Below are 12,721 nucleotides of genomic sequence, written 5' to 3'. Positions count from 1 at the left end.
GCCAACGAGCCAACAAGTTCAGTTCGAAAAAGAAACATGGCGGCTGTCAGACGGCATCGTCGACGCGGTTCCACAGGAACTACGTCCAATGATAACACCGAAGATCGACTGAAAAGGGAGCACTTTTTGCACCCAAACTCTGATCAAATTGACCTGAATCGTCTTCTTCAAGCTGTTCTTGATATTAACGAGAAATTGAACGAGAGACAGCCGCAAGAGAGTGTGGATGAAATTCGGGGAGGGACTAGCGCCGAAGACCAATGGGATGATATCAAAGAGAAGCAAGATATTGACGACACGGCATCAAGACATTCGGTAGCGTCTTCTTCTAGGTCACGGCCAAGAAGTGGTTTAATAAACGCTGAATCAAGGCGTCCAACGCCCCTCGAACGCAAAAACATGTCGTTTAGTAATGCAAAGGTAGACGCCATTGACAGAGAGAACCAGAGACTTTTGAGAGAAATTACGCGGACAAGAGGAAGACCAAAATCTGCCCAAAAGAGCAAACTCGTCTCCGAGCCGTTGAGGGTTCAGACCTCGTCCGAGGTCAATCGATGTAGATTTCAAAGAAAAGTTGATATGGATAACCAGGTACGTAATGTTCGACTCATCAGCAATTACAGTGACTGTACAATAATGAAATCCTTAAAAATATACATAAGCCTAGTTGAAGACTGCTTTATTGTTTTAGCCCTTCATTGCGGACTTTATTTCTTGTTGCCCGTTAAATATTTGCTTGAATTCTTAAACTTCTTCATCATTGAAATAATGGCGTAGCAGGTAAATAATTGAAGAAGGTTTTGAGAGTGTGGGGCTTTTCACCATTAATTAAAGATTTCATTTAAAAACTGTTTGATTGGACACTGACTTAATCTGACTTGCTATTGTGTTCCTTGTTTTAAGTCTATACGTCATAACACGGACAGTCTTGTTTAACCAGAGACATTAATGCATCCCTTTTCGTGCAGTTTTAAAAAGCAAACCTTAATGTTATAAAAAACTGTATTTCAATGAAACGCAGTAGTGTAGATCATGCATTAGGTCATTCAGTACATTACATCATCTTGGGTTGCTGTTGGTCTCTAAGTGTTCTTTTCTTGAAGGAAGCGCAATAGAATGAGGAAAAGAGAAACAAAGGGTTTAACCTTGCCGGAGTGTTGTTGTTTGTAGGTTATGGAAGACATTATTTTGAAGATTTAAGTGAAATCCATTACATTTGTCATCTTGACAGAAATGTGGGCATGACTAAACCACGAAACAGCTAAAAACCAAACCAGCAAAACGAAGCACTAAAACACCATGTGAGACTCCACCATACGTTGAGTAGTAACTGACAAAGGTTTGATTTGAGATAAAATATCGTTTTAGGCCTAAAACATTATTGCTCCTAATTCATTGAGATTAAGATTAGGAGATTACAGTGCATTTCACAAAACTTTTGACAGGCGATTTGCGAAGTTCGTTGTAAATTTCATAAGTTCGCTTTGAACTTGGGAATTTCAATACGTAACTGTCAGTCAAATGGCAAACTTTGAAACGAACTTGGGAATTTCAAGCCGAACTTCGTGGGAATGTGGCGAAGTAATTTCACCATTGCTCTCGGTTGTTGTTTTGAAATGAGTGCCTTCACCGTGCAAGGAAAGGCAATTCCAAGTTTTGTTCGGCAAAAAATTATTGAAAGCTGGTTAGAATGGAAAGGACAATCTCAAATAGGACAGGAAATGAGACTTCCCAAAAAACCATTGCCAAAATTGTTGATATTTTCGTTCGCAGGGGGAATATCGAAGACAACAAATGAAGAAATATCACTCGGTCAGCGCGTGCTGAATGATGTGAATAATTATATGGAGTGTTGTAAAACTACATGTACCACTCCAGCAATCCAAAACAAGCCGGTAAAGAATAACGTTCCAATGTTTGCTCGAAAATGTCCTGTCGCCTGCATGCAGCCGCAGCGTAACGCAAGATCTTGGTTTATATTCTTTCAAGAAATTCAGCGTTATTCCACAGGAATCACTGACTCTTGAAAATGAAAATATACTTTACCAGTATTTAGCAGCTTGCACGGACACCGCATTGTTGTGATGAGTGTTCAGTGCTCATTCCCATGAAGTTTGGCGCGAAATTCCCAAGTTCGTTTCGAAGTTGGCCATTTGATTGACAGTTACATAATGAAATTCTCAAGTTCGAAGCAAACTTATGAAATTCACAACGAAATTCGCAAATCGCCTGTCAAAAGTTTTGTGAAATGCACTGTAAGACTGAGATTAGAAGCAATAACGTTTTAGGCCTAATTAGGCCTAAAATGATGTTTTATCTCAAATCCAACCTTTGTCGGTTAGTATTCAGTGTATGGTGGGGTCATGGTGTTTTGGTGCTTCATTTCGATATTTCTGTGTTTGGTTGTTCAGTAATGTCCCAGAAATGTTCCCAGATTTAGATTTTCTTGCATTTTTCTTACCTTTTAGAGAACTTTACGTTTCTATTTTGGGCCCAAACACTCAGAATAATCTTACATCAAGACCTTTTGAGTGACCAATGTATACATGTAGTACAGACAATTAGAAATAGACAAGTTGTTACTCTGACTTAAACTTAAGTCAGAAGTTCCCCCATATCTACGTGACCACATTAAAACTTAAACTTTCAAACGTCTCTTTCCCTTTACAAGAAATTTCTTCAAAGACTTGAAGCAGTCAGGCCAACAAGGGGTTTGTCCAGGGATTCATTGCTCAAAGAACACATAAAACAAAAGCAATATTCAAAAACAGCTTCCAGAAGTCGGCCAAGCAGTGCCAAGAGCACCACTTCAAGTGTCCTGTCTCGTACACCTAGTGAATCAAGTTTGATGATTGGGGATTCTGTTAGTGTTGCAAGCTCAAGGTTGTCACATGGTTCACAGAGATTGTCAAAGAAACGAACCAGTTCCAAACCTGTTTGGGAGGCAGGATGGTAATTTTCTTGGCAGTGTAAAATTCATTGAAAAATAATTGATTTATATTAGGGATTTCTGGACAAACAACTTCTTGTGGATGTAGTTTTTGTTATTTTGATCATTACACAGAATAGCAATAACATTTTCATTAATGTGGAGACTGTGGAGCTTAGATAATTTCAATTAAGAGTTTCCTTTCATTACCATTGAATAGTGGATGATGTCTGTGGGTAAAATCTTTGGTTGCAGTTGGAGAATTTCAATCCAATTTCTATTTTTGTAGTCATGTAACTGTCATCTTGAATCTGGTTGATGTTTGGAAAATGAACAGATCTGTTATTTTGAAAAATGCATCACAAGCAAATTTCTTAATGCAGTCAATAAGTTATTGTAAGTTATAATTATCAAAAAAAATGATGTACGATGAAAGCCATTCAGTATAAAACTGTATTTGGTATTACTGCATTAATTTCAGGTTTGTTAGCCGAGCATCAATATTTGCATGGCTTATTTTGTATTCTTTTTATGTTTCATTTAAAAAATATAGCAATTTTAAGGCTCTGTAACTAAAAGTATTTAAGTTGATCAAGTTGAACATCGCTTTCCAATAATACAGTTTGACACAGTTCACACCAGCACGAGATTTCTTGTGCATTTTAGGTCTGGTGATGACCATTTCTGTTTAGTCTGAATGTACATACTTGGAAAACGTCTGCTCCATTGGTTAGCATGCGTTCAGTGTAACAATAATTATCGATAACTATTTCTTGTGTTTATATTATCACAAATAATATCGAATCGCTGAGAAGGAAAAGAAAATATTAACCCTTATTAAAATTTATTCCTGGAGGATGTGTGTGTAATATAAGACAGAAGTGTAAAAAAATTGAATTAAAAAAGGAGTCAATGCTGCAATGCTACTTGGAAATAAAAATACTCTACCAATTTGAAATAGACACAAACCCAGTGATTAGAGTGCTTGCCTTGGGATCTAGCTCCTCACCAATAAACAAAAAATCTTACACAAGGTTTAAGCCTGGCATCATAATATTGTATCCAGTGGATGCTTTTTGGTATCGGTTATTTATCATTATCCATTGCACACTACAAGGGAAAGTCCAGAGAACACTACGTATTGTGCCCTACAGGCGCAGGGGTGGATCGAGGATTTTCTTAGAAGGGAGGGGGGGGGGGGGTGTGTGCACCCAATATAGCAATGTTTGGAACATCACCATCATCATCATTGAAAGGATGGGGACATTCATCCCCTCAAATGCTTAGGGTTAGGGCCAGTGGCTTAAAAAAGTACTAACAGCTGACAATTAACAAATTGAAAGTGGTTCAGCGTTATCTGTACTCTTATCGACAACGATATTCGTCATCACAGTGCTCAAAATGTTGTGGACTCACGAGGCGCAGGACGGCAAATTAGCCAATCAGATTGCGAGATTACAAGCACTTGTGGTAAAAAAAGCATTGGATATTTCACTCAAAGAAGTCGGCTACTCTCCTCCCTAAATTGAAGTAATTTGACAATAACAACAGTAGGTTTAATGCTACTCATAGCAGCCGCCAAAATTTTATTGAAACCCCTCAGGGGCAGATCAAGCTGAGGGGTGCAGGGGGGTGATGCAGACCCTTTGTGAAAGACGATTGCTCCAAGTGATGGGTTCACGCTATGTGTTTGCCTAAAATGCCCTCAATACATATGTAAGAGGCCCTAAGAACTTTCAAAAAGCAAGGTGCTAGCATGAATGTTACCTTGTAAAATACTATCAGGGAGGCCCGGGTTTTTGAATGATCGTGATAGTGTATTTCCTATCACAGTCTTCCGTGTTTTCTGATGCGAACGAGGCAGCTCTTATATCGGGAGATAAACACATTTTTCTTCAAAACATAAAGCATTGTGGTCAAAGGCGCGAGGAATTGTGGTTATGCGCAAATGGAGGAATAAAGATGCGTGGTATGATCAGAAGAGGCAAGGGCCTGTCGCTTCTCCTGTCCTCAAACACTGTCACGCACCAAAAAAATAAATAAATTCGAAATCGTTCAATGTAAAAGGCCAAGACCTTGGGATGTTGTGGGAAACAAATCTTTTAACCACCTCTCCAATTCTCAGGTCTGTGCGGCACATCGTTCCTGAGTTATTTGTCGAAACGTTTCACGCAACTTTTGTGTGGAGACGCGATGTGGTCCACCAATATGACGGCCAGTAATCAACAAAAACATCTGTTGTTACCTTTGTAGTGAAAGCGCTTACTTTTCGCCGATGAAAGAAAATACATGTGTATGAACGCACCTCCTAATGCACTTGAAAGGCTCAAACTGCTGAGATTCATAGGGTATCTGGGTATCTGGGGAGTGTCATCGCCTCTTCGACGGTTGACGTACAATGACACTCCACAGGTCGCGGTCGGCAGCTTGGCTGGTGCAGCCGGTAGGCTGTCGGAGTTCAAAATGCTGTATTTTGGAAACGAAAGACGTCACGGAATAGGAAACTTGAAAAAAGATTTACTTCTAGGTCATCTTCAAGCTCCTTTGGATAAAAATTCAGAAGACCTTGCGATTTTGATTTTAGAGTTTGACGACCGCACTGTGAAAACCATCCTTTTTTTTTATTTCTTAGCCGGGTCCATTTGGGGGTGCATTTGGGGGTGCAGTTTGGGGGTCCATGTTTTTTATGGTCCCTGCTCAAGACCAATTAAAATCTTCATTCAATTCCACGCATACACCGTCGTTAGATTACCGCAAGCATAATTGAACATCTTCCTTCCCCAGGGCAGCATTTCTACCATTTAGGTAAACTAGTAGAGCTGAATGCATGTGCTCAACTTGGGAGATTGCAAATCAACTTATTGCGTTCCTTTCAGAAATGTGTACATTCTAAAGTTCAAAGTCCAATCAAGAGTTTCATTTGTTAAGATCGTCAATCACATTAGCTGTGACTGCAGTGGTTCGTTTCAAACAGCACCAACAAGTTTATAGAAATCAGTCAATTACAATGCCCAATGTGATTCATTAACTTGAACTGATCCACTAAAATAATCGATGGCACAAAACTGATGAAACCGCTGATTGCAATGAACTTTAGAATTTAATCAAACTGTGTTCTTGAGAAAACCAACGTACCAACAAAGTTAAACCACATTTAATGGCGTCAAGTCTGGGCATAGATTTCAGGTCACACCGATGGAAGGTGATTGCTTTCCTTACCATCCTACCGAAGCCTTTTCATAGCTTATCACGCGATCAATAGCTGCAATAAATTGTCAGCTAGACTGACATTGAAAAGGACTCTTGAGTCGTCATTAGAGAATGTTAGCATCGACAACGCGTGCGACTTCCAATATAGCTTGCGTAGCTGAGGTTGCTAACCAGCGGTTTTCGTTAAAACAATGGTTTGTAAGGGGTGCTCAGTCTCGCGGGCTCAGAAAACCTGGTTGTGGTCATTGTTATTTAAGATTTTTCGCGTAGCTGGCGGTATTGTTGTTGGTATTGTGAGAGGCGTAAGCCGCATAAACCGCGCGGAGAATGAGGAAGCTGTGAAATAGCGCTCCTCCCCATTCTCCACGCGGCTTCGCCGCTGGTTAATTTGCCTCTCGCTACGCAGGCTCGAGTACGACTTCTGAAATTTTGATTACTGGGCATCCGTAGTGCGCAGCCCGGCGCGCTCAACCTGCCAGTTGGTCTGCGACAACTTTACATCGAAAAGTCGTAGCTATAAGTTCCAGTTTGTCAAAAGGAAATTGCATGCGTTTATTTAGAGCTGTTTCTTTTAGTTTAAAACTGTAATAATCATATACTTACAATCCTCAAGTGTTGGGTAAATAATTTGGGGGGTTTTCAAGCCTGAAAAGCAGATTATTTAAAATGCTGATATTTTGCCAAAGAATTAGTGTCCTTGGGTGCTTACCATTTAGCCAAATAATCCGGATGGAATTATCGTTGCATAAAGGTAAGCGATTTTCCCAATTTAATGACCAACCGGATGAGAATGGCGCTTACCATTTACTACACAGCATTCCATCCCGCATATTTCACTCGATCTTGTGAGAAAGGACCTGGAAACGGAAGGATTCTCGCAAATGGTAAGAGCATTTCGCGAATTCCGTTCCGAACGGAAAAAGAGGACTACCTCTGAAGGTTGTCCACAATTTCCGAAAAGATTTTCCGGAAAATTGCCTTTCCATTTGACCTCAAACCGAAATTTCCGGATTTTTTGGCTAAATGGTAAGCACCCGTCCGTGGTTTTCTGCAGACTGGAACTCGTATTATACGCTTATACCTTAATACGTGAAGCACGACTTCGAGAACGAGTACAAGTTGTACTTTTTCTCGTACTCGCACTTGTTGCTAACATTTGCTATCAAACATTTGCTATCAAGCTCTCTCTCTAAGCTCTCGTTTACTCTACCATATTCATACTGGAACTGGACTCGAGATAGTACATCTACATCGTTGCCCAGGCTAAGTGACGAAATACTTGGTCATTGTTGACATTGAAAACTCAGCTATACTTAAATCAGAAGAGTTAATTAGATGAGTTTGTGGCAATGTTTTGAAAGGATTAGTCACTTCTACTATTGAAGGGTACAGCCTCGTCCCTAGGGTACTAAGGTACTCCCCCCTCCTCCTTTACGAGTTCAGCCGCTCAAGAAGGATTTTAAAAATTTAGCTTAGTCTGTTGTATGCACGCTCTTTCCATTCCGAGCATTAAAGATAATTATCGGACTTAAGTACGGTGTGAAGAAGGTCATTCCTTTCTCTTTGACTCTTATAGGGGCTCTTGGTTGGGCTATTTCGAGAGAAAATTTCTGCATAACCGAGGCGACAACCACGCGATTGATCGCCAAAGCATAGCGATAACCGAGACACTTCCGGGGGCCCATTCCGAAGCGGAAAAATGATCCAGGTACTTGTCTGCTGCCATTGGCAAACCTTTCTGGGTCAAATTTGTTCGGATTTTCCCAGAATTGTTCGGAGAAGTTTAAAGAATGCGTATCCACGCAAACTGGGGTCTGTTGAAAGAAAACAAGTCAAGGTAACGTAAATTCTTAGATCTTTATAAGCTATATGCATTAACCATTCGTACCCTGGTTGGAAGAAACAACGCATGTGTGTCTTAAGGCGCTGTTACGCTGAGCCATTTTTTCGTGCAACGGCGAGACAAGTTGCACGAAACATTGCTATAACATACCATATATTAAACGGTCAAAAACGTTGCAAGTTGCAGAAACCTCGGCGGAAGTAAAGTTGAGTTCTACTTTCCGCAATGTTGCAACGAATTTTTCAAGCATAATATCTGTCCAGCAACTTGTGTATCGCCCAGTTTGCGGCACCAGCCGATGAAATGTTCCTTTAACCGTCATGTGATCATCGACAACGAGAGACAAGTTGCAAGAAGCGTTGCCTAGGTAAATTAACTCCTGGGCCGAGATCTATTTTTTTAAGGGAAATAAGTGAGGGGGTGGTCTAACTATTGATCCATTTTATATAACATGAAATAATTTTGGGGCATCGTTAGCAGCGATAAGATAAGAAACCTTACCTGCCATATAGGATGATATATGATCACGTGATATGTCAAAGTTATTTTAGCACAGAAATCTCAGCTGAGCGGCAACACTTTTTATCATTTTCTGGTGGCTGGATTTACTTTTATGAAGTTAACACTATTGGCTACATCACTTCTGTAATTGGACATTTCAAGATAATTTTAAATAAATGTCCGAAAAAAGAAATCACTTTCCATAGGGGACTGGGCACTAGTACAAAATGCTGTATATTTCTAAACAGTTCGATTTCTTTTACTATTTTCACTAAACTAATAATAAGGGTCGTGTTGCTGGGCTCGCTACATTTCTTGCATTCCATATTTTGTCATGTGACTTCATCCCATGACTACTGGCGCCTCACCCACTCACTCACTCACTCACTCACTCACTCACTCACCCCTTTAGGAATCTGATATCCACCCAGATCAGTGACTTGTTTCACAGTCTTCTCTGGCAAACTCAACGCCAGTGCTGGATGCACTCTGGCACTTTCTTTAAGTACTATCTCCATATAGGGCAGCCTTTTTTCCAAGTCTGTGTGGAAACTTGGATCATCTCCCTGCAATATCGCGTCTATTTCTTGTTGAACTTTGTCTTGAATGTTCTTATATTGAGCGAGGTCGGCTAATGCAAAGGACGTTGCGGCAAAACTGACATCGATGTTCAAAAGAAGGATTTCATCTACGGAATGAAAAAGCTAGAAAGAAGCGAAACAATACAAGGAGTGATCTGCACGCCAATCTTGCCGTTCCGTTAAGTTCAACCGACTTCAACATGTCCTTTGTCTCTGTGATTAACATTAGTTCGATGTTTCCACACTCAATATCGGTAAACCCAACCTTAAGAAAATCTAAATCAACTGTAATACTTGAATGACGCTTTCTTTTTGTCTTCCCTCTCCGAAGCGCGGAAAGAATCTTTCAATTTTCCCATTTTTAATAGATATCTTTTTCTATGACTTCTGCTGAGTTATTTCCTGACAATGGGTCGTCATTCGGGGAATTTAAAATTGCTGTCTCTTTTTCTTTTTGCTAAGTGAGCCCTTAGGTCAATTAAGCTGAAGTCGGGCTATATAAAAAAAAAAGGTAAAATAACTTTATTTAACGTCGGTAGTTCCTTCAGCAACGAGGCTGGTATCAATGGAACCTTTATCCCCCTCCCTCTGTCAGTGCTCCGTTTTACGGGTATTTAAAGCTATAACTACACGGATCAGAGGAAAGTCGAAACAGACGTTTAAGTCACCGAGGATCGTTCCGGGGACCTCTCGCTCTGAAAGCCGCGCACTAGCCAACTGAGCCACGACTGCTCCTTAAGTAAAACATAACACGAAGAAGACGAAGCACTTTATTTAAAGTTCACACCCTGATACAGCACGCTTTGTAGTGTTCATTTTACCCCTTTAACTTGAACAATAAGATCACAGTCAACGTAGCCAGCGTAGCTGGCCGTATTGGGAACCTTTAGATTCTAGGACGAGGACGAGAACGAATACGAGATTTGACTGGCCGCTTTTAGCGAAAATACTTGTAAAATTTATAGCTCGGACGATTAATCTTACTCTTTATTAACACTATAGGTTGTCAGTTATTCTTATTGCTGGTAACTGAGCCTTTTTGCTCATGGAAAAATGGGAAAATTGTTACCGTGTTATTCACTGGTTTTGGCACGACGACGTTTTTGCAAAACCTCGTACTAAAATGACGACAGTATCACGTTTTTCCCGCCAAAAGGACTCTGGTTTGCGCGCTCTCACTGTTGCTCTATGAGAAAATTTCGTGCTCGTAGTCGTTCTCGTCCTAGAATCGTCCTATTGTTGTCGCGAGAGGCAAATTAACGAGCGGCGAAGCTTTCCGGAGACTGGGGAGGGGCTCTGTATTTCACAGTGTCCGTCCCCATTCTCCGCGCCAACAATATCGCCAGCTACCCAGGCCACGGCCAACGCTCACATACCTCTTTTTCATCCATTTCGAGCGCGTGAGTTTTTAGTAGTTCCATCATGGCAAAGAAAAACCCATCGCCTGCATCAAGTCGCCCCTCCTCATATTCCTTGAACAAAAACCAATTGAACTCATTCCAAGCTTCATTAAAACGCCGGGCCTTTTGGTTTGCTTTTGTCGGCAGAAGTGAATAAAAAGGCAATCTCGTTTCACCCACATTTAACATGTCGACTGCACCTTGCAACAAACCACTCAGTTCTAAAATGCGCAGGAAGAACTTGTTGAGCACGTCTTCTCCGTACACCACATGGACTAAAACTCGAAGTGTGACATCAGCCAGCCCTCCTGTCTGAAGATCCACGGGTTGACCAACGGGCAAGGATTCCATAAAGGACTTGCATTCCTGGCCAATAACTCTCAAAGTCTTTGAAACGACTTCCGTAGAGAAGTATTTCTCAAAGGGTCCTCGACATCTTTTCACCTCATCTCTGCCGTGACTTGTTGCCAAGCAGTTGCCAAGGATGTCTTTGAACACCACTCCAAGGCAAGTAAAGTCAGGATCTCGTTGATGTGAATAGTGATCCGAGTAAAAGGTTCGAATGCCCTTCGCGTCGGCTAAGATTCTATGAAAGTACAAAGAGAAAAGCTTAGGATACATTTAAGGTGCAGCCCAGTGGTTAGGGCGCTTGCCTTGAGATCCGGGGATCCCGGGTTCAAGACCCGCTCTGACCACTCGTTGAATTTGTTCCTGGTAGTCCCTGGTTCAACTTCTCAGCTGTACTCGTAAAAAGCCAACTGGTTTGCCTCCGGCCAGTTGGGATTCTTAACAGTTTCTGTTGAATGTTCTGTTCTGTCGTGATTGTGTTTCATTGGCCCTGAAAAGCTCCTATGGGGAGTGGTCAATTAAGTATGTAAATGTATATGTATATTTATATGTATGTATTCGATCCTTACTAATATAAATAGAAATGACAATTTTCTTTTTACAGGACTCCGTAAAGCGACACGGTCTACACATACCCTTTGGGTACGGCTTTCTTTAAAACGAGGAAAGGGAAATTGAGGAATGGAAATGGAAATGAAAATGGAAATGGGAATGTAAATGGGAATGGAAATGAGAATGGGGAATGAGGAACGGGGAATCTTTAAAATGGGAAAAATTAAAATGGGGAATCTTTAAAAGCGAGAATTTTTAAAAGAGGGAATATTTAAAATGGGGAATCTTTAAAAGCGGGAATCTTTAAAATTAAACAAAAACGAAAACGCTAAGGTCAAAATAAACATATTCCAGCATAAGTGCCACTGGATCGTGCCATACAGCTTTGAATCCAACTATGATGTCGTGCTTGAGGTCGTAAAATAACATAGCCTCTTTGGCGAACGCATCGATGAAGTCGAGTGAAGACCCGAGCAATTTCTTAACAACAACTGTTTCCCCTTTCCTGACCGAATCTCCGACCTTCCTCCTTATATATTCGGTGACAAAAACGGCTCCAAACGCCCCTTACCCGATAACATATTGTCTGCCGAGTCCACTTAAATTGTGGAAGACCTTCGAAGGGACCGATTCTTTTTTCTTGGAAGTAAATGCAATGGGTATTTTGAAGTTGTATTTGCAAGACCGCATCGCGTAGAAAGAGGTTTCGTGAAGCACACAATAACGGATTATACGCGAAATTCCCGCCAAAATAACTAACAACCGATCGATGAGAGTTCCTGTGTCAGATAGCCTATAATATTGTCATGGAATAGTAAATTCTCCTCAACTCTTAACTTAAAAAGTAAGCTAATATAAATTATGTCACAGAACGCCGCCGGCACGTCCTTCGGCATCTACTTACTGTATTGCTTATTTTCCAGAATCGGGCAAAGAAAAGAAAGAAAATATGCAAAGACTCCCGCCGAGATTCAGGTCACTGCAATTTTTCTTATGCAAGATACACGGACAAATCGTTTACCACATTTCAAGGGATTTGTATGGAGACGCCATGCTGGCCGGAAACCAACAAAAACATCTGTCACTGAGTTTCCCACACGAGCCTGGGAAACTCAACAAAAATTACAATAGTGCTTTTTCTAATACTGTTCAGATAGCCAAATTCCATGAAATACATCACTTTTTAGTAAACATTACAGCTCTCTCGGCCACCGTGTAAATGTCGCATCACGCACAGCTTAAAAATTCAAGGGTTGTCTGTCACAAAACCAAGAACCCATTGTGTGTGCCATATATCTGTCGTTAAGTCGTACGTCTTTCCATTAGTACTTCACAACGGTAGGACAAATATTTATCG

At 40.8% G+C, this 12,721-nt stretch overlaps 2 protein-coding genes across 2 annotated transcripts in view; one reads left to right on the top strand and one right to left on the bottom strand.

Annotated features, from left to right (window-relative positions):
• Positions 1-12: 12 nt before the first annotated feature.
• Positions 13-3,890, top strand: LOC138015622 (cilia- and flagella-associated protein 97-like). Its single transcript, XM_068862708.1, has 2 exons — positions 13-591; positions 2,672-3,890. Exons 1-2 carry the CDS (start codon positions 37-39, stop codon positions 2,954-2,956), a joined length of 840 nt encoding a protein of 279 aa, XP_068718809.1. The 5' UTR covers positions 13-36; the 3' UTR covers positions 2,957-3,890.
• A 2,142-nt stretch (positions 3,891-6,032) lies between these two features.
• LOC138017565 (uncharacterized) overlaps positions 6,033-12,721 on the bottom strand; it is a 13,051-nt gene continuing 6,362 nt past the window's right edge. Inside the window, exons 3-5 of the mRNA XM_068864614.1 lie at positions 10,441-11,050; positions 8,888-9,187; positions 6,033-7,953 (exon numbers count right to left, since the gene is read on the bottom strand). Coding sequence (XP_068720715.1) covers positions 7,612-7,953; positions 8,888-9,187; positions 10,441-11,050 — 1,252 coding nt within the window. The 3' untranslated portion in view covers positions 6,033-7,611. The remainder of the gene's footprint in view (positions 7,954-8,887; positions 9,188-10,440; positions 11,051-12,721) is intronic.

Source organism: Montipora capricornis, chromosome 9, assembly GCF_036669925.1.
Source record: "Montipora capricornis isolate CH-2021 chromosome 9, ASM3666992v2, whole genome shotgun sequence".
NCBI lineage: Eukaryota > Metazoa > Cnidaria > Anthozoa > Scleractinia > Acroporidae > Montipora > Montipora capricornis.
The sequence above is the reverse complement of the archived record's forward strand: the minus strand, read 5'-3'. Positions and strand labels throughout refer to the sequence as shown.